General features: G+C 44.6%; 1 protein-coding gene across 1 annotated transcript in view; it reads right to left on the bottom strand.

The window, feature by feature from the left end:
- The window catches only part of drosha (drosha ribonuclease III), a 142,491-nt gene that overhangs the window by 64,478 nt on the left and 55,684 nt on the right, over positions 1-22,329 (bottom strand). The window contains exon 23 of the mRNA XM_084152254.1: positions 12,193-12,263. Within this exon, the coding sequence (XP_084008380.1) occupies positions 12,193-12,263 (71 nt within the window). The remainder of the gene's footprint in view (positions 1-12,192; positions 12,264-22,329) is intronic.

A 22,329-nucleotide genomic window follows, 5' to 3' on the forward strand; every position in this document is an offset into this window, starting at 1 on the left:
CCCTTCAGCACTGAACAGACTCAGATCCAACAACAGCACTGCTCCTGCATTGATGAGGGAGAATGAGCTGAGCTCCAACCAGACCAGGAGAGCTGAAGAGGGAGAGAGACGTGTCTGCCGTCTGGACTGTGGTGACAAAACTCCAACAGGAGGGAGAGGAAAAACAGCCCAGCTGGAGGAGGATGGGACAGTGAAGGAGGCGAGAAAGCTGAGGAGCGACAATGAACAACTCATGAGAGAGCCAAAAGAACAGCCCACTTCAGAACCCGACCACAGGCAGAACAGACAAGACAGGATTAACCGACCCATCAGAGCCCCCCTAATAGCACCCCCTGTCACCCCCCCGATAGCCATCCTGGCAACCCTGCATACCCACAAAAGCTAGAGATTGTGCTTCTAATAGACTCAAACTGGAAATTTGTGCAGAAAAACTCATTCCTAAACACAGGGTGGCTAAACTGTGGTGTCCAAACACCCGGTGGGCCCTGGAGCTGCTGTCAGAGGACCAACTAGGATCCCTAAGCCACATAATTCACACTGGCACAAACGACATGAGGGCCCAAGCAGGAAAGGGTTGCCACAAAACCATACTGCCAACATACAGTGGGTGAATGCAAGCATTACCCATGACTGTGCCTCGAAACCCAATGTTTAGCTGGCACATCACCACAACCTGGATTTGGACAGCCTCTACAGCCAGGTACACCTCTACAAGGCCACGGTCACCACCTTTGCCAGGCCCCTGAAAGACATCGTTGGGGTTTTATCGAGGTGTGCATACCACTATTAGGTGCATTACCGCCACCTACCGGGCTAGAGTGTGATGAGACTATGCACTCTAGTCTACATGACTGGAGGAAGGAAATTATTATAGTGGATTACAGTTTGTTCTGGACCTCAACATGACAGCCACACATATACCCAGGCTGCGAACAGGCAAAGAGGCCCAACCCAGACTCCTACACCCAACCTGTGACCTAAGAGGCATTCACTAGATGCTCAGCATGCTCTGCACAAACCTAATATTCCGAAACTAAAGCACACGAATAACAACACTGGAAACTATGGAACACAAAGCTTTTACTGTTTCATGCTGGAATATACAAGGTTTGAGGTCACCTGTCTTTGGCCTAAAGAGCAGGAATCTGGACTTCAGAAATATAGACATTGTCATCCTACAGGAAAAATGGTATAGAGGAGACAGACCCACTGGTTGCCCTTTAAGTTACAGAGCACTGGTAGTCCCATCCACCAAACTATCAGGAGTGAAACAGGGACACAAGGGGTATGCTAATTTGGTATAGATCAGACATAACCCACTATTAAATTAATGAAAACAGGAGCATTGCACATCTGGCTAGAAATAAATAAGGAAATTATCTCTGAGAAAAGTGACCCCCTGTGTGCTACCAACAGTATACTGTATATCCCCACTAGAATCCCCATCATAGAGGGGGAGATCAACCATTTCCAGACCCAGGGACATGTACTAATCTGTGGCGACCTAAATTCCAAAACTGGACAAGAACCTGACACTATCAGCACACAGAGAGACAAACACCGACCTGGACGTGACAGATTTCTTCCCCAATATGCCCCCCTAGACATAACTATGACAAAACAACCAACAAAAACAGGTCACAACTCCTGCAGCTCCGTCGCACGCTGGGTCTGTACATAGTCAATGGTAGGCTTCGAGGGGACTCCTACGGTAGGTACACCTATAGCTCACCCCTTGGCAGTAGCACTGTAGACTACTTTATCATCGACCTCAACCCAGTCTCTCAGAGCATTTACAGTCAGCCCACTGAAACCTCTATCAGATCACAGCAAAATCACAATCTACTTGAACAGAGCAATACTCAACCATGAGGTATCGAAGCTGAACAAACTGCATGATATTATGAAATGCTATAGATGGAAGGAGGGTAGAGTAAAACAAAACAAAAATCCAATCCCTCTTAGACAACTTCCTGGACAAAATATTTCACTGCAATAGTGAAGTTGTAAACTTAGCAGAAGGAAGCCTGAACAGTATATTTGACCTATCAGCTAACAAAATCACATTTTAATTCAGACAAAAAACCTAAGAAAACTAACAATGAGAAATGGTTTGATGAAGAATTAAAAAATCGAATAAAGAAATGTATGGATAAACCACTTCCCCAACCTTTTCGGCCATATAACAAAAGAACCAAGAGCAAAAACATATACTGTACATGATAATTTACTACCAGAATCCACTGGATTCGCCAATTACATTAGATGAGCTACAGGAAAAAATACAAACCCTCCAACTAAAAAAGGCCTGTGGTGTTGATGGTAAACTAAACTAAATTATAAAATATACAGACAACATATTATATTCTTAAACTCTTCAACATTTTCCTCAGCTCTGGCACCTTCCCCAATATCTGGAACCAAGGTCTGATCACCCCAATCCACAAAAGTGGAGACTAATTTGACCCCAATAATTACTGTGGAATCTGAGTCAACGGCAATCTCTGAAGAATCCTATGCAGTATTGTCAACAGCAGACTCCAACATTTCCTCAGTAAAAACAACGTCCTGAGCAAATGTCAAATTGGTTTCTTACCAAAATACCGTACGACAGACCAAATATACACCTTACACACCCTTACTGACAAACCAACCAAAATAAAGCAAAGTCTTCTCAAGGTTTGTTGATTTCTAAAAAGCTTTTGGCATGACAGTCTGCTCTACAAATTAATGGAAAGTGTTGGGTGTGGTGTTGGGGGGGCGAAAAACATTTGACATTATAAAATCAATGTACAAAAACAACATGTGTGCAGTTAAAATTGGCAATATGCAGTGCATTCGGAAAGTATTCAGACCACTTGCTCTTTTCCACATTTTGTTACGTTACAGCCTTATTCTAGAAATTGAGCTCAGGTGCATGCTGTTTCCATTTATCATCCTTGAGATGTTTCTAAAACTTGGAGTTCACCTGTGGTAAATTAAACTAATTGGACATGATTTGGAAAGGTCCCTATATAAGGTCCCACAGTTGACAATGCACGTCACAGCAAAGACCAAGCCATGAGGTCGAAGGAATTGCCCGTAGAGCTTCGAGACAGGATTATGTCGAGGCACAGATCTGGGGAAGGGTACCAAAACATTTCTGCAGCATTGAAGGTCCCCTACAACACAGTGGTCTCCATCATTCTTAAAATGGAGGAATTTGGAACCACCAAGACTCTTCCTAGAGCTGGCCGCCAGGCCAAACTGAGTTGGGGGGGGAAGGGCCTTGGTCAGGGAGGTGACCAAGAACCCAATGGTCACTGACAGAGCGCCAGAGTTCCTCTGTTGAGATGGGAGAACCTTCCAGAAGGACAACCATCTCTGCAGCACTCCACCAATCAGGCATTTATGGTAGTGGCCAGACGGAAGCCACTCCTCAGTAAAAGGTGCATGAAAGACCACTTGGAGTTTGCCAAAAGGCACCTAAAGGACTCAGATCATGAGAAACAAGATTATCTGGTCTGATGTAACCAAGATTGAACTCTTTGGCCTGAATGCCAGCGTCACGTCTGGAGGAAACCTGGCACCATCCCTACAGTGAAGCATGGTGGTGGCAGCATCATGCTGTGGGTATGCGTTTCAGTGGCAGGGACTGGGAGACTTCTCAGGATCGAGGGAAAGATGAACGGAGCAAAGTACAGAGAAATGCTTGATGAAAACCTGCTCCAAATCACTCAGGACCTCAGACTGGGGCGAGACAGGGGCGAAGGTTCACCTTCCAACAGGACAATGACCCTAAGCACACAGCCAAGACAATGCAGGAGTGGCTTCGGGACAAGTCTCTGAATGTCCTTGAGTGGCCCAGCCAGAGTCCGGACTTGAACCCGATCAAACATCTCTGGAGAGACCTGAAAATAGCTGCACAGCGACGCTCCCCATCCAACCTGACAGAGCTTGAGAGGATATGCAGAGAAGAATGGGAGAAACTCCCCAAATACAGGTTTGCCAAACTTGTAGTGTCATACTCAAGAAGACTCGAGGCTGTAATCGCTACCAAAGGTGATTCAACAAAAGTACTGATTAAAGGGTCTGAATACTTATGTAAATGTGATATTTGTTATTTTTCTTTGCCTGATTTTGCCTTGTCATTGTGGGATATTGTGTGTGTAGAGTGTAGAAGGAAAAAAACAATTTCATCCATTTTAGAATAAGGCTGTAACATAACATGTTTACGAATGCACTGAACACACAGATGTCTTTCCTCAAGGCCGTGGGGTGAGACAGGAATGCAGCTTGAGTCCCAACCTCTTCAACATACAGTACCAGTCTAAAGTTTGGTCACACCTACTCATTCCAGGGTTTTTCTTTATTTTTTACATTATGGAATAATAGTGAAGACATCAAAATTATCAAATAACAAATATGGAATCATGTAGTAACCAAAAAAGTGTTTTATATTTGAGATTCTTTAAAGTAGCCACACTTTGCCTTGATGACAGCTTTGCATACTCTTGGCATTCTCTCAACCAGCTTCACTGGAATGCATTTCAATTAACAGGTGTGCCTTGTTAAAAGTTAATTTGTGGAATTTTTCTTTCTTTCTTCAAGCGTTTCAGCCAATCAGTTGTGTTGTGACAAGGTAGGGGTGGTATACAGAAGATATCCCTATTTGGTAAAAGACCAAGTCCATATTTTGGCAACAACAGCTCAAATAAGCAAAGAGAAACGACAGTCCACCATAACTTTAAGATATGAAGGTCAGTCAATGCGGAAAATGTCAAGAACTTTGAAAGCTTCTTCAAGTGCAGTCACAAAAAACATCAAGCGCTATGATGAAACTGGCTCTCATGAGGACCGCCACAGGAAAGGAAGATCCAGAGTTACCTCTGCTGCAGAGGATAAGTTCATTAGAGTTACCAGCCTCAGATTGCAGCCCAAATAAATGCTTCACAGAGTTCAAGTGACAGACACATCTCAACATCAACTGTTCAGAGGAGACTGTGAATCAGGCCTTCATGGTCGGTTTTGCTGCAAAAAAAATCACTACTAAAGGACACCAATAAGAAGAAGAGACTTGCTTGGGCCAAGAAACACGAGCAATGGACATTAGAACGGTGGAAATATGTAATTTGGTCTAACCAGTCTCTTTGTGAGACGCAGAGTAGGTGAACGGATTATCTCCGTATGTATGGTTCCCACCGTGAAGCATGGAGGAGGTGGTGTGATGGTGCTTTGCTGGTGACACTGTCTGTGATTTATTTAGAATTCAAGGCACACTTAACCAGCATGGCTACCACAGCATTCTGCAGCGATACGCCATCCCATCTGGTTTGTGCTTAGTGGGACTATCAATTGTTTTTCAACAGGACAATGACCCAAAGCACACCTCCAGGCTGTGTAAGGGCTATTTGACCAAGGAGAGTGATGGAGTGCTGCATCAGATGAACTGGCCTCCACAATCAACCGACCTCAACCCAAATGAGATGGTTTGGGATGAGTTGGTCCGCAGAGTGAAGGAAAAGCAGCCAACAAGTGCTCACCATATGTGTGAACTCCTTCAAGACTGTTGGAAAAGCATTCCTCATGAAGCTGGTTGAGAGAATGCCAAGAGTGTACAAAGCTGTCATCAAGGCAAAGGGTTGTTACTTTGAAGAATCAAAAATATATTTAGATTTATTGAACACTTTATTGGTTACAACATGATTCCATGTGTTATTTCATAGTTTTGATGTGTTCACTATTATTCTACAATGTATAAAATAGTAAAAATAAAGAAAAACCCTTTAATGAGTAGGTGTGTCCAAACATTTGATTGGTACTGTATACAGTAGGGAAAAAGTATTTGATCCCCTGCTGATTTTGTACGTTTGCCCACTGACAAAGAAGTGATCAGTCTATAAAGTTAACGGTAGGTTTATTTGAACAGTGAGAGACAGAATAACAACAAAAAAATCCAGAAGAACGCATGTCAAAAATGTTATGAATTAATTTGCATTTTAATGAGGGAAATAAGTATTTGACCCCTCTGCAAAACATGACTTAGTACTTGGTGGCAAAACCCTTGTTGGCAATCACATAGGTCAGACGTTTCTTGTAGTTGGCCACCAGGTTTGCACACATCTCAGGAGGGATTTTGTCCCACTCCTCTTTGCAGATCTTCTCCAAGTCATTAAGGTTTCGAGGCTGACGTTTGGCAACTCGAACCTTCAGCTCCCTCCACAGATTTTCTATGGGATTAAGGTCTGGAGACTGGCTAGCCACTCCAGGACCTTAATGTGCTTCTTCTTGAGCCACTCCTTTGTTGCCTTGGCCGTGTGTTTTGGGTCGTTGTCATGCTGGAATACCCATCCACGACCCATTTTCAATGCCCTGGTTGAGGGAAGGAGGTTCTCACCCAAGATTTGACGGTACATGGCGCCGTCCATCGTCCCTGTGAAGTTGTCCTGTCCCCTTAGCAGAAACCCCCCCCCCCCCCCCCCCCCCAAAGCATAATGTTTCCACCTCCATGTTTGACGGTGGGGATGGTGTTCTTGGGGTCATAGGCAGCATTCCTCCTCCTCCAACCACGGCGAGTTGATTTGATGCCAAAGAGCTCGATTTTGGTCTCATCTGAGCACGACACTTTCACCCTAGTTCTCCTCTGAATCATTCAGATGTTAATTGGCAAACTTCAGACGGGCCTGTATATGTGCTTTCTTGAGCAGGGGGACCTTGCAGGCACTGCAGGATTTCAGTCCTTCACGGCGTAGTGTGTTACCAATTGTTTTCTTGGTGACTATGGTCCCAGCTGCCTTGAGATCATTGACAAGATCCTCCCGTGTAGTTCTGGGCTGATTCCTCACCATTCTCATGATCATTGCAACTCCACGAGGTGAGATCTTGCATGGAGCCCCAGGCCGAGGGAGATTGACAGTTACTTTGTGTTTCTTCCATTTGCGAATAATCGCACCAACTGTTGTCACTTTCTCACCAAGCTGCTTGGCGATGGTCTTGTAGCCCATTACAGCCTTGTGTAGGTCTACAATCTTGTTCCTGACATCCTTGGAGAGCTCTTTGGTCTTGGCCATGGTGGAGAGTTTGGAATCTGATTGATTGATTGCTTCTGGCTCCCAGGTGTCTTTTATACAGGTAACAAACTGAGATTAGGAGTACTCCCTTTAAGAGTGTGCTCCTAATCTCAGCTCGTTACCTGTATAAAAGACACCTGGGAGCCAGAAATCTTTCTGATTGAGAGGGGGTCAAATACTTATTTCCCTCATTAAAATGCAAATCAATTTATAACATTTTTGACATGTGTTTTCTGGATTTTGTTGTTGTTATTCTGTCTCTCACTTTTCAAATAAACCTACCATTAAAATTATAGACAGATCATTTCTTTGTCAGTGGGCAAACGTACAAAATCAGCAGGGGATCAAATACTTTTTTCCATTCACTGTATATAAATCAATTGGCGAAGTCTGCAGTAACCAGCCTCACACTACAGGACTCGGAAATCAAATGTCTACCGTTTGCAGATGATCTGGTTCTTCTGTCCCCAACCAAGGAGGACCTACAGCAGAACCTAGATATTCTGCACAGATAATATCAGACTTGGGCCATGACAGTGAATCTCAGTAAGAAAAAAATGGCGTTCCAAAAAAGGTCCAGTAGCCAGGACAACAAATACAAATTATATCTAGCCACCATTGATTGCCCTAGAGCACACAAAGAATCATACCTACCTTGGCCTAAACATCAACACCACAGGTACTTCCACAAGGCTGTGAACGATCTAAGAGACAAGGCAAAAAGGGCCTTCTATGCCATTAAAAGGATCTGGCTAAAAGAATGATCTGGCTAAAAATACTTCAAGCAGTTATAAAACCCATTGCTCTCTATGGTTGGGAGGTCTGGGGTCTACTCACCAACCGAGAATTCACAAAATGGGACAAACAGCCAATTGAGGCTGCATGCAATACACTTTGTGTACAACGTAAAACCCCGGACAATAACCGCTAGTTATCAAAATCCAGAAAAGAGCTGTTAAATTCTCAAACCACCTAAAAGGAAGTGATGCCAACACATTCCACAACAAAGCCCTCACCTACAGAAAGATGAACCTAGAGAAGAGTCTCCTCAGCCAGCTGGTTTTGGGGCTCTGTTCACAAACATACCCCACAGAGCTCGAGGACAGCAACACAATTAGACCCAACCAAATCATGAGAAAGCAAAAATATATCTATTTGAACCACTGAAAAAATCTACCGAAAAAACAGAGCAAATTGGAATGCTATCTGGCCCTAACAACGAGTACACAACGTACAGTGACTGACCAAAAATTAAGAAAATCCTTTACTATGTAGAGACTCAGTGAGCATAGCCTTGCTATTGAAAGAGGCCACCATAGCCTGTCTTCTCTCGAGAGCCAGGTCTGCCTATGTGCACACTGCCCACATAATGAGTTGGAAACTGAGCTGCACTTCCTAACTTCCTGCCAAATGTATGACCACAGAGACACATATTTCCCACAGAACCACACATAATTTGAAGACAAATCAAAACATTGATAAACTCCCATATCTGTTAGGCAAAATACTGCAGTGTGCAATCACAGCAGTGCTTTGCCATGAGAAAACGGCAAACAGTGGAGCAAAAACATTGTAAATACCGCCAATATGTATTTGTTTATTTATCTTCCCCTATTATTCATACTACAACTATTTGCACATTACTAAAACACTGTACATAGCTGATAATACTGTATAACACTTGAAATGTATATCATTTTGAAACCTTCGTGAGCGCAATGTTTACAGTTAATTATTTTTTTACCCCTTTTTTCTCCCCAATTTCATGATATCCAATTACGATCTTGTCTCGTCGCTGCAACTCCCCAACGGGCTCGGGAGAGGCGAAGGTCGAGTCATGCGTCCTCTGAAACATGACCCGCCAAACCGCGCTCCTTAACACCTGCCCGCTTAACCCGGAAGCCATCTGCACCAATGTGTCAGAGGAAACACTGTACAACTGGTGACACGAGTCAGCGTGCATGCGCCCGGCACGCCTATAGGAGTCGCTAGAGCGAGAGTGAATGGTGAGTGAATGACAGAGTATAGGCCCTGAGCATCCATGTGTGAATGTAACACCACTCTGAACAGAGACACACCCCTCAGAGGGAAAAGAACACCACATGCAGGGAAATGGAGAGGCCTTCAGCTTGACACCTCACACTCATCCCAAACAGCACCCTATTCCCTACCTAGCACACTACTTTTGACCAGAGCCCTATGGGTTTCTCTATGGGTCCTGGTCAGAACTAGCGCACTAAATAGGCAATAGGGTGCCATTTGGGACGTAACCCTCATCTCATAACTTTGGTAATGTGGTGTGTAAAGATTATTTGGGAGTGTTAAGTTATAGACCGAGTTTTCTGTATCTGTTATGGCAGACAAAGTGGAAATCTTAATCTTATTGTTCCGCCCTGTGGAACATTCAGCTCCTGGTGGGGATGACAAAGCTATTTTAAACTCATGCACATTTAAATTATCCTTCACTCTATCCCTCCCTCATCACCCACTTCTACACCTCCTCCCTCCCTTCCTCTGTCAATCCCTTGCTCAAACTGATTACTACACCAACTCCTACACTCACTCCCTGACTCCCTTAATCCCTCAATCATGCACTCATTACAACACGTACTCCTACACTCCTTCCTTTCCTTCCTTCCTCCCTCCCATTTCTCATACTCCCTCAATTATTTCTACACCATCTTCCTCCCTCACTCCTTCCAGAAATCTCTCCCTCCTCTCATGCCCCATCTCCCCTGACACCAGTGAAACCAACACCTGTGTTATCAGTCCAATCATAATTTAGACTCTGACTAGAAGAGTGTGCGTACTATTTAGACTATTGCTGTAAATGAGAGAAATAGAGCGCTGTAGGCATTGTCTTGTTGCTATAACCAAGGTTTGTTTAAACACTCTGCTCTTCTCTGATCTGCATTGTTTCTATTTTCTACGCATCTAGGAGAAGGTGTGTGTGTGTGTGTGCGTGACCGCATGGTTGAGTGTTCATGTGTGTGGGTTTCTGCTTTCTGTGCATTTCTGACTCAGAATGCCTTTCTGTGGATTTAGCAGATGAGCCGTTCTCCATTCCTTAGCCAGAAGGAAGTTGTTTGCTCATTGTTCTGTAACATGTTGTTTTAAGTGGAAACTTTTGATAATGCACCTTTTTATTTTTTAGCGCCCCGAGGTACTGCTTTAATCCACAACCGTTCAGCAAATCCGGGTGCATCGATTGTATCTATTTACTGTAGCTGAAACCCTCACAATAGGCTGTGTACAGAGACAGCCCATGGTCCCTGATCCCACTCTCTGACTGCGTCCCAAATGGCAGTGTGTGTGTGTGTGTGCACTACTTTTCACTAGGACCCATAGGCCTATATAGGGAATAGGGTGCCATTTGGGATGCATACTCAATCCTATACGCCTCCTTAGTCTGAGTAAGAGGGCTAACACCAGAAGCACGTACAGTGCATTCGAAAAGGATTCAGACCCCTTCCCTTGTTCCACATTTCGTTACGTTACAGCCTTATTCAACATTTTCTCATCAATCTACACACAATACCACATAATGATTAAGTGAAAACAGGTTTTTAGAAATGTTTGCGAATAAAAAACTGAAATACCTTATTTACATAAGTATTCAGACACTTTGCAATGAGACTCAACACTGAGCTCAGGTGCATCCTGCTTCCATTGATCATCCTTGAGATGTTTCTACAACTTGATTGGAGTCCACATGGTAAATTCAATTGACTGGACATGATTTGGAAAGGCACACACCTGTCTATATAAGGTCGCACAGTTGACAGTGCATGTCAGAGCAAAAACTAAGCCATGAGGTCAAAAAATTGTCCGCAGAGCTCCGAGACAGGATTGTGTCTAGGCTCAGATCTGGGGAAGGGTACCAAAACATTTCTGCAGCATTGAAGGTCCCAATAACACAGTGACAACAATCTCTACAGCACTCCACCAATCAGGCTTTTATAGTAGAGTGGCCAGACGGAAGCCATTCCTCAGTAAAAGGCACATGACAGCCTGCTTGGAGTTTGCCAAAAGGCACCTAAAGGACTCTCCGACCATGAGAAACAAGATTCTCTGGTCTGATGAAACCAAGATTGAACTCTTTGGCCTGAATGCCAAGCATCACGTGGGGGTGGCAGCATCATGCTGTGGGGATGTTTTTCAGCGGCAGGGACTGGGAAACTAGTCAGGATCGAGGGAAAGATGAACAGAGCAAAGTACGGAGAGATCCTAGATGAAAACCTGCTCCAGAGCGCTTAGTATCTCAGACTGGGGCGAAGGTTCACCTTCCAACAGGACAACGACCCTAAGCACACAGCAAAGAAAACGCAAGATTGGCTTCGGGAAAAGTGTCTGAATGTCCTTGAGTGTCCCAGCCAGAGCCTGGACTTGAACCCGATCGAACATCTCTGGAGAGTCCTGAAAATAGCTGTACAGCGACACTCCCCATCCAACCTGACAGAGCTTGAGAGGATCTGCAGAGAAGAATGGGAGAAACTCCCCAAATACAGGTGTGCCAAGCTTGTAGCGTCATACCCAAGAAGACTCGAGGCTGTAATCCCTGCCAAAGGTGCTTCAACAAAGTACTGAGTAAAGGGTCTGAATACTTATGTAAATGTGGTATTTCTGTTTTTATTTTTTAATAAAGTAGCACACATTTCTACAAACCTGTTGTTGCTTTGTCATTATGTAGATTGATGAGGGAAAAAACAAACACATTTAATCCATTTTAGAATTAGGCTGTAACGTAATAAAATGTGGAAAAAGTCAAGGCATCTGAATACTTCCCGAATGCACTGTGTGTCTCTCTGTGTAGAATCACAGATCCAGGCATCACACACACAAAAACACACACAGAACTCTACACCACAGCAGCAGGCAAACACACACACTCACCCCGCATCACACACTAACTCAATAGACTGTTGTTGAGCGTCATGGCCAGAGGGCAGTAGTAGAAAGAACCAAGGACGTTTAATCTGTCCACACAACAAAAGTAGAACGAGTGTGCACACACACAGGCGTACACACACACACACTAAACTCTAATCTAAATCACAGGTGCACACGCACGATGGGGGAGATGGGAACATTGCATTCCAGACAGTATAAGTGAATTAGTAATTTAGTGATGTAGTGATTGTACCTCTCCGTTGAAAAGTAGCCTCCCAAACAGCTGCTTAGACTCCTCCAGACCGCCCTCCAAATATACCGCTCCTAAAAGAGACAGAATGAAAGGAAGAGAAAGAGGGAGGAAGGTGGGATGAGATTTAATGATAAAGAAAATCTGAGATAAAGAAGACAAAGATACCAGTCTTTGATGGGAAACAATCATTCAATCACATTTATTTTATAAAGCCCTTTTTACATCAGGAGTTGTCAAAAATGTGCTTCTACGGATACCCAGCCTAAAACCCCGAAGTACAAGCAATGAAGAGGCTAGATATGTTGTGTATAGGAACACTGTTGGCTAGGCTACATTCAACATACAGTTGAAGTTGGAAGTTTACATACACTTAGGTTGGAGTCATTAAAACTTGTTTTTCAACCACTCCACACATTTCTTGTTAACAAACTATAGTTTCGGCAAGTCGGTTAGGACATCTACTTTGTGCATGACAAGTAATTTTTCCAACAATTGTTTACAGACAGATTATTTCACATATAATTCACTGTATCACAATTCCAGTGGGTCAGAAGTTTACATACACTAAGATGACTGTGCCTTTAAACAGCTTGGAAAATTCCAGAAAATGATGTCATGGCTTTAGAAGCTTCTGATAGGCTAATTGACATCTTTGAGTCAATTGGAGGTGTGCCTGTGGATGTATTTCAAGGCCTACCTTCAAACTCAGTGCCTCTTTGCTTGACATCATGGGAAAATCAAAAGAAATCAGCCGAGACCTCAGAAAAAAATGTGTGGACCTTCATAAGTCTGGTTCATCATTGGGAGCAATTTCCAACCCAGTTACACCAGCTCTGTCAGGAGGAATTGGCCAAAATTCACCAAACTTATTGTGGGAAGCTTGTGGAAGGCTACCCGAAACGTTTGACCCAAGTTAAAAAATTTAAAGGCAATGCTCTCAAATACTAATTGAGTGTATGTAAACTTCTGACCCACTGGGAATGTGATGAAAGAAATAAAAAGCTGAAATAAATCTCTCTCTACTATTATTCTAACATTTCACATTCTTAAAATAAAGTGGTGATCCTAACTGACCTAAATCAGGGAATCTTTACTAGGATTAAATGTCAGGAATTGTGAAAAACTGGAGTTTAAATGTATTTGGCTAAGGTGTATGTAAACTTCTGACTTCAACTGTAGATCAATACTTCACAGCCACCCTCCACCTTGGGAGGGATGCCAAATCAAGTGTGCTTTTTATTACGACATTTCCTTCTTAGCTCCAACTTGAGCAATCACCATCGGTCTGACAACCACTTTCCTGAAAAAACTTGAAATGAATGGAACTTAGGTGAATGAGTTATAATTGTCATTAAAAGAGTGTGTTTTATAGCTTTTTTATGTTAAAATGACCCCAGGGTTCCTGCTCTGTGTGTGTTCCACCTCCCACTGTCTGTGTCTGTGTGTCACCCCCTTCTGTCAGAGCGCAGTAGGTGGCAGAGAAAGATGGGATAGCTTTATCACCATGGTGACAAGAGATTAAACTAACCAAGGTCACATAAAAAAATAAAAATAAAACAGGCCCTGTGTTTTGTGTGACAGGATGTGCTGCGCAAACACACACACACCTCTCAAATGTACGCCGAACACACACGAATGTCCACATTACATTTACATTTAAGTCATTTAGCAGACGCTCTTATCCAGAGCGACTTACAGTTAGTGAATACATATTTTTATACATTTTATTTTTTTCATACTGGTCCCCCGTGGGAATCGAACCCACAACACTGGCGTTGCAAACGCCATGCTCGATCAACTGAGCTACATCCCTGCCGGCCATTCCCTCCCCTACCCTCGACAACGCTAGGCCAATTGTGCGCTGCCCATGAGTCTCCCGGTCGCGGCCGGCTGCGACAGAGCCTGGATTCGAACCAGGATCTCTAGTGGCACAGCTAGCACTGCAATGCAGTGCCTTAGACCACTGCGCCACTCAGGAGACCCATGTATACACACACGTGCACACAACTCTCATAAGCGCAGCGCACACACACAAATGAGGGGAGAAAATGTACAATGCTTTAAAATGTAGAAAAGATACATGAGAGAAAACCCACAAGGCAAAAAAACAAATCGATAAGGATCACTCCACAGATGCACACGGTTGCCGTCACAGCACGAAGAGAGAGCATCTGCAGTATCTTTCTCTGTTGTTGTATTAATACACCTCTTTCTTGTTCTCTCCCTCTTTATCTCTCACTCTTTCCCCGCCTCTCTCTTTATCGCTCTCTCTCCCTTGCTGTATTTCCATCTCTCCCTCTGTCTCCATCTCTTTCTCGCTCTGGTGTACTGAGGGAACTACTTCGGCAGACCAACCCGTATTTGAGAACACCAATAACTTAATCTTGACAAAAGTCATTCTTGTTCATTTGGGCTTTTATTAACATTGATGTAGTGCAATATTCCTCTGAATGAAGTGTGATGAAGTTGTAGGCAACTTAACAAAAGGTTCATTCAATTTCCAAAAGCAATAAACACCTGGCAAATTGTGTACTGCTTATTTTCTTTGCATAAATAAGCCCATTTGATATGGTTGTGATGTGCAGTTGTGAGTCTAAAAGCTCAAAGTGCTTTTGTAGATGACATAAAACACAGATATGGAACATTCATCATCTGGAGAGGAAACAGTTTTCAGATGGCCAACAGGCCCATTGCCTCACAAACCACCAAAAAACACACACGTGCCCACACGTGAGAACGCATGCATGCACAGACACACAGGCACACGTATACACAAGAAACACGCACACAAATGTTCACACAGGTTAACACACAACCAGGCTCACACACACACACACGCTCTCACACACACACACAAAATGCAACACATCTTATCTGTGATGAAACCCCTTCCAGCTGCCTGAGGTTGAGACCTCTAATCTTGGCATCACAGTGTGAGCATTCTTGTGTTTGTGTGTGTGTAAGCGTCCACTTGATCTTCACCGCAGGTGAACCAAAGAGGGGGAGTTGTTTGTCTAAAGGACATCTTCCCACTCCTAGATTTGTGCTGAGATTTGTGGTTTGCCTGTGAGTCGACCACGGCGCAAGATGCTCCTACACAACAGATGGTTCTCAAACGTCTCCACGGGGACTAACGGCAATTCCATGTATTTGATCGACTTCACCTAGGCCTATTTCAGAGATAGCACATGGGATTCAACTAACCATTACGCCCGTGATTAGTTGAATCAGGTGCGGTAGTTCAGGGCTACAACAAAATTGTGAAAACGTCTGGGGGTCATCATCCCTCTCTGCTGAGATTTGTGGTTTGATCTTGAATCGACCACAGCTCTGGAGATGCTCCTACACAGCAGATAGTTCCTCTGAAGATTCTATGGCAGCTTTCTTTCTCTACAGCCATCTTTCATATTGATATCGATTGTACAACATTTGCTATATTTCAACAGCTATGGGCTTTTCCTGGGGTTTTGATGAGCCATCACTGATACAGACTCACTGGAAGCAAGAGGTTACAGGAAGCACGAGCTACGGATGGAAAGTTGACATCTCACGAGTTTTGCCTCTTATTGCATTTCTCCAACTTTCCCAAGAATAGGGGAGTGGAGGGGTGGGAACCTAAAGGGAAGGAAACAGGTTAAAAAAAACATTTGATGTCAATCAAAGAGCGGGTACATGACAAAGGAAGATAATTTGAGTGAGGGATTGAGAGAAAGCGAGAGAGAAAGAAAGAAAGAAAAAAAGAGAGCGAGAGAGAGAACGAGAGAGAGAAAGAGATGAGGGAGACCATTTTGACAAGAATCCTGTGTGTGGATAGAATGCCCTGCAGCGGTACGATCAATCGCACAACATGCAGCGATCATTAGACGGAGTCAGTCAACTCAGCTCCATCCATCGTCCGCCTAACCAGCCTGGCTGCTGCCTTCTGCAACTTACAGAGCCTGTGTCCCAAACAGCACCCTATTCCCTACATTGTGCACTACATTTGACCAGAGAGAAAGAAAGTGGGAAAGCGCACTACTTTTGACCATGGCCATACGTAGGGAATAGGGTGCCATTTTGGACGCAACCAGTCAGTCCGAGACCCAGGCAGCAGACACAGCTCAACAGCCCACACACCCAGCCAACACTTACTACCTGCCTGCCTCTCTAGCTAGCCAACCCAGTCAGCAATTACATGTTACTAAAACATATTGCACTTGGCATACACCATGACCTGGCCAAATCGGCTAAGCTGCAGCCCTGGCCAGAACAACCCACAGAGTCACTGTTCAGCTTCATATTCCTACACAGGCAGTTAGTGAAGCCAGAACACATACAATGCCTTCAGAAACTATTCACTCCCCTTGACATTTTCCACATTGTTGTGTTACAGCCTGAATTTAAAACAGATTCAATTGAGATTGTGTCACTGATCTACACACAAGTCAAATTTTGTGTTTAGAAATTGTAACAAATTAATAAAAAAATAAAAGCTGAAATGACGCGAGTCAACAAGTATTCAACCCCTTTGTTATGGCAAGCCTATATACATTCAGGAGTAAAAATGTGCTTAACAAATCGAAACTCATTCTGTGTTAAATAACAGTGATTGTATGACTTCCCCCACCTCTGCACCCCACACATTCAATTATCTGTAAGTTCCCTCAATTGAGTAGTGAATTTCAAGCACAGATTCAACCACAAAGACTAGAGAGGTTCTCTTTCAATTATTTGTTTAAATTATTTGTTTCGATACCCTCATGGGTGCCGCGCTTGGTCCCCTCCTGTACTCCCCTGTTTTTCAGTCCCGACTGCTTGGCCACGTACGTCTCCAACACCATCATTAACACGACGGTGATAGGCCTGATCACGGACGACGAGACAGCCTATAGGGGGGAGGTAAGAGACCTGGCTGTGTGGTGCCAGGACAACTTCTCCCTCAACATCAGCAAGACAAAGGAGCTGATCCTGGACTACAGGAAATGGAGGGCCAAGCACGCTCCCATTTACATCGACAGGGCTGAAGTGGAGCGGGTCGAGAGCTTCAGGTTCGTCGGTGTCTACATCACTAAGGATCTATCATGGTGCAAACACACCAACACAGTCATGAAGAGGGAACGACAACGCCTCTTCCCCCTCAGGAGGCTGAAAAGATTTGGCATGGGCCATTAGATCCTCAAAAAGTTACGCAGCTGCACCACTGAGAGCATCTTGACTGGCTGCATCACCTGCTTGGTATGGTATGCTTGGCATCAGACCGCAAGGTGCTACAGAGGGTAGTGGCTCAGTACATCAAGATGTCAAAGAAAGGCCCTAAAAATTGGCAAAGTCTCCAGCCACCCAAGTCATACAGTTCTCTCTGCTACCACACGTCAAGCAGTACCGATGCACCAAATCGGTCTTCTGATAAAATCGTCTGTAGCCTCCGAACGGTTTGGCCTTTAAAACTCTCACGGACATGATGGTGTTCACCGTTTTAATCACCGACCTCCACAAGTACCAGGAGACTCGTCTGAAGTTGGTACTTCTGTATGTAGCGTATAAACCGTTTGGGCTACAAACTAATATGTCCCCTCAGTGCAAAGGTGAGACTCTCACAAACATGTACATGTTGGTTGCTCTAGGTCGCCCACAGGCCTCACAAGACTCGTCTGAAGGTCCCCCGGTACAAGTTGAAAAAATTAATAGAACTATGGAGACTGCTTATTGCCAAATATATGGGGTTAAATAAATAAAATAAAAATACAATAAACTGTTTCCTGATCTTTCTTATATCTCTCAGATATAGGAGACACCTCAGAACAAACTTCATTTTGATATTTCTTGGGGACTCTGTTGTTCCAAGTGTTGAATCTGTTATTCAATATGTTTGTATGGGCTAATAGCAGTAAGACCCATCTTTTTTTAAATAAATATATATATATATATATATATATATATATATATATATATATATATATATATATATATATATATTGTATTTATTATTATTCTAAATCAAATAGCCAAATGATCCTTGGTATGACCTTCTTAAAACAATTCCATATGGCTTAGCAGTTTGGGGAAGGGCCTTTCCTGTTTCAGTATGACAATGCCTCCGTACACAAAGCAAGGTCCATACAGAAATGGTCTGTCGATATCGGCGTGGAAGAGCTTGACTGGCCTGCAAAGAGCACTGACCTCAACCTCATCGTACACCTTTGAGATGAATTGGAAGGCCGACTGCGAGTCAGGCCTAATCGCCCAACATCAGTGCCCGACCTCAATAATGCTTGAGGCTGAATGGAAGGTAGTCCTCACAGCAATGTTCCAACATCTAGTGGAAAGCCTTCCCAGAAGAGTGGAGGCTGTTATAGCAGCAAAGGGGGGACCAACTCCATATTAATGCCCATGATTTTGGAATGAGATGTTCGACGAGCAGGTGTCCACATACTTTTGGTAATGTAGTGTAGCTACCTGGACTATCGGCATTGACCCTTTTTGCAATAACTTTTTTGACTCATCACATACGCTGCTGCTACTGTTTACGATCTGTCACTTTATTCCTAGTAATATATACACACCTACCTCAATTACCTCAGACCCTGCATATCGACTCTGTACTGGTACCCCTTGTAAATAGGCAAGTTACCATTACTCATTGTATATCTATAATTATTTTTATTATTACGTGTTTTAGTTTTCTATTATTTCTCTATTTTCTTTGTTGGGAAGGACCTGTAAGTAAGCATTTCACTGTTAGTCCAGACCTGTTGTTTTTCGAAGCATGTGACAAATAAAATGTGACTTGATTTCTCTCACGTGGGGTTCTTGGACTGCATATTCTCTCAGAAGTACCAATCAAAAGTGTCTGTTGGAGACAGACGGGCAGAGTGGTCTTTCTCGCTCTCTTCTTCAAAGACTGTCACTACTCTAGCTCTCCTCATATCAACTGGATACCTGTTGCCTGCTCACAAGCGAACCGTGAAGGATATCGCTGCTGAGCATAGGTCTTCAGACAATGTTGAGAGGTTGAGTACTAAGCGGAAGGTTTTGTTTTCGAGTAGAAATTCCTATTTCTACTTCTGTCTCCGTTGGTAGGTAGTGTCACTGCTAGCTATTGAGTTAGCCAACGCTTCAAGGATTCTGCTTACTGAAAGGCAAGCTAACCTCACATGCATACCCACGGCTATAGCGTTATACAGTGCTCAATATTGCTTGATGTTAGCCGCATGGCTCCTAACTAGTTAGCTTGGTGGACCGTTAACACAGGCTACTCTTTTGCTAGTCACAAGCCGCAAGGCTTCTAACTAGCTAGCCTACGCAGTCTGTACGCTGTTCTTAAAACAGGCGACTGCAATCCCGTCCCAAGATGAACCTGGCACTCGATCCCCCACGTTCTTGTGCTTGCGGCTCCATGATAGCGGGGAAAGATACCCACCCTCTATACATTAATTGCTTGAGTAGGGAACATGCCCAGGAGGCGCTCGAGGACCCGGAGTCCTGTGAGCACTGCAGACTGCTTACAGAGCAGGTGTAAAGAGGAGGCTGAAACGTGCTTCTCTCTCATTAGCCCATCTTGCCTCCGAGCCAAAGGCAACAGCTGAGGCTCAGCTCCCCACAACCAAGTGCAGCTGGGGCGAGGTAATTGATAGCTTCGACTCCCTCCCATCACTATCTGACGACGTAGTGTCAGGGGATGGCGAGTTTGGGAATGATACATCTCACAGAAATCCTTGAGATAGCACAGGAGTTGGAGACTGACGACCCCGTTCTCCCGCCCACAGACCTGACGGCACCGAGAGCAGTGGAGCTTCCACTCCTCCAGTGAAATTATTGGCTCCATGTCTACAGGCTGGCAACGGCCTGACTCGACATGGCCGTCTTCTGCAGGGGCTCAGTGCCTGTCAAGAGTGCTGTACGACGGGAAGAGACTCCAGTCCCACACAGCCCCGCTAAGGGAAGCCAAGAGCTTGTGGGATAAATCCCTTACTAGCAGGATTCTTGCTAAGGGTACCCCGAGCCTGGCAATGCACAACATGGAGGAATCCGGGTTTGTAACCCTCCCATGGTGGAGTCGTCACTGGCTCACCACCTCAGCCCCTTGCGCCGTGTCACTAACGACACCAGCACTTCACTCCCTGGAAAGGCGAAACGCTTTAACGCTTCTGTTTTTCAGAAAATGTACAAAGCCTCAGCCAAAGTGATTAGAGCCCTGAATGTGACCTCTATTGTTGGTTTATCAGGCTGAGTTACTGGAGGAGGTGGGGAAGCAACTGGACTCAGAGACCAAAGACCCAGATGCTTGGGAAATCTGTATGCTTACAGACCTGTGCGTCCGTTCCTCCCGTAGCGCCATCCAAAGCTGTGGTCGAACCATGAGCCTAGTGGTGGTGGGAGAAAGGGCACTTTGGCAGAGCTTATCTAGCTTAACAGACAAACAGAAAGTGGACCTCCTGGATGCCCCTGTCACACCCAAGGAGATGTTCACCGCCATGCGGCAGAAGTGTGACGTGCAAAAAGGAAGGTGAAGCCTTTAACTTCTGCCTGCCCCGCAGACCCAGGCCCCGTGGCAGCCCGTTGGTTCCTGCATCTCGCCCCAGCCTCACAGCTGGGAGGGGGCAACAAGCTGGCTTTGGGAGACTGAGGTTCCCAGCGACATAGCAGTCTGCTAAGACTCAGGCTAGGCCCTTGAACCAGGCCAAACCTGTAGCGACGCAGTCTTACGCTGCAGCAAGGATCCGCCTTTCTATCCCTCCTACGGCTCTCTGCCCTACCCCCTCTCTCTTTGGGTTTAACGGTTGATACTCCTTCCCTTCGCAGAATTTCCGTAGCAGTGCTAGGTTACGCAAAAGTGTTTTTTTTTTTTTTTCTAATCTGTGCAGCAGCTCACTGCGTGACGAGGACAACAACCTCTCCCTCAACGTCAGCAACACAAAGGAGCTGATCTTGGACTAGAGGAAACTGAGGGGTGAGCACGCCCCTATCCACGTCGATGGGGCTGTAGTGAAGCGGGTCGAGAGCTTCAAGTTTCTTGTGTCCACATCACTAAGGAATTAACATGGTCCGCACCCACACAGTTTTGAAGAGGGCACAAAGGCACCTCCTTCCCCTCAGGAGGCTGAAAATATTTGTCAGGGGCTCTCAAATCCTCAATAGGTTCTACAGCTGCATCATTGAGAGCATCTTGACTGGTTGCATCAGCGCTTGGTATGGTAACTGCAAGGCACCCAACCACAATGCGCTACAGAGGGTGGTGAGTACGGCCCAGTACATCACTGGGGCCAAGCTCCCTGCCATCCAGGACCTCTATACCAGGTGGTGTCAGAGGAAGGCCCAAAAAATTGTCTGACTCCAGCCACCCAAGCCATAGACTGTTCTCTGCTACCGCATGGCAAGCGGCACCAGTGCACCAAGTCTGAAACCAACAGGACCCTGAACAGCTTCTACCCTCAAGCCATAAGACTGCTAAACAAGACTGCTAAATAGTTAATTAAATGGCTACCCGGACTACCTGCATAGACCCTTTTTTTTTTACTAACTCTCTTGCACGGACTCTACCCACACATACTTACACACCAACACACACACACACACACTACATACGCCCACACATAACATGCGAACACATGCATACTGACGACACACGCTTCTGCAACCGCTCCATATATGCTGCTGCTACAGCTCAGTCTATTATCTATCCTGTTGTCTAGTCACTTTACCCCTTCCTGTATGTACATTGCTACCTCAATTACCAGACACCCCTGCACATTGACTCGGTACTCCCTGTATATAGTCATTTTATTTTTTACTCTTTATTGTTATTTGTTATACCTTGTGTCACAATATATATATTTAAAAAATATTTATATTTAACTCTGCATTGTTGGAAAATAAGCCGCAAGTAAGCATTTCTCTGTTAGTCTACACCAGGGGTCTCCAACCCTGTTCCTAGAGAGTAACTGTCCTGTAGGTTTTCACTCCAACCCTAATCCATCCCAGCTGATTGTAATAATTAGCTGGTTGATCAGTTGAAATCAGGTTAGTTACAACTGGGGTTGGAGAGAACCTACATGAGGGTAGCTCTCCAGGAACAGGGTTGGAGAGCCCTGGTCTACTCCTGTTGTTTACGAAGCATGAGACAAATAACATTTTATTAGATTTTAGAGTATGCGGCAC

The sequence above is a fragment of the Coregonus lavaretus genome (assembly GCF_964263955.1).
Source record: "Coregonus lavaretus genome assembly, chromosome: 34".
NCBI lineage: Eukaryota > Metazoa > Chordata > Actinopteri > Salmoniformes > Salmonidae > Coregonus > Coregonus lavaretus.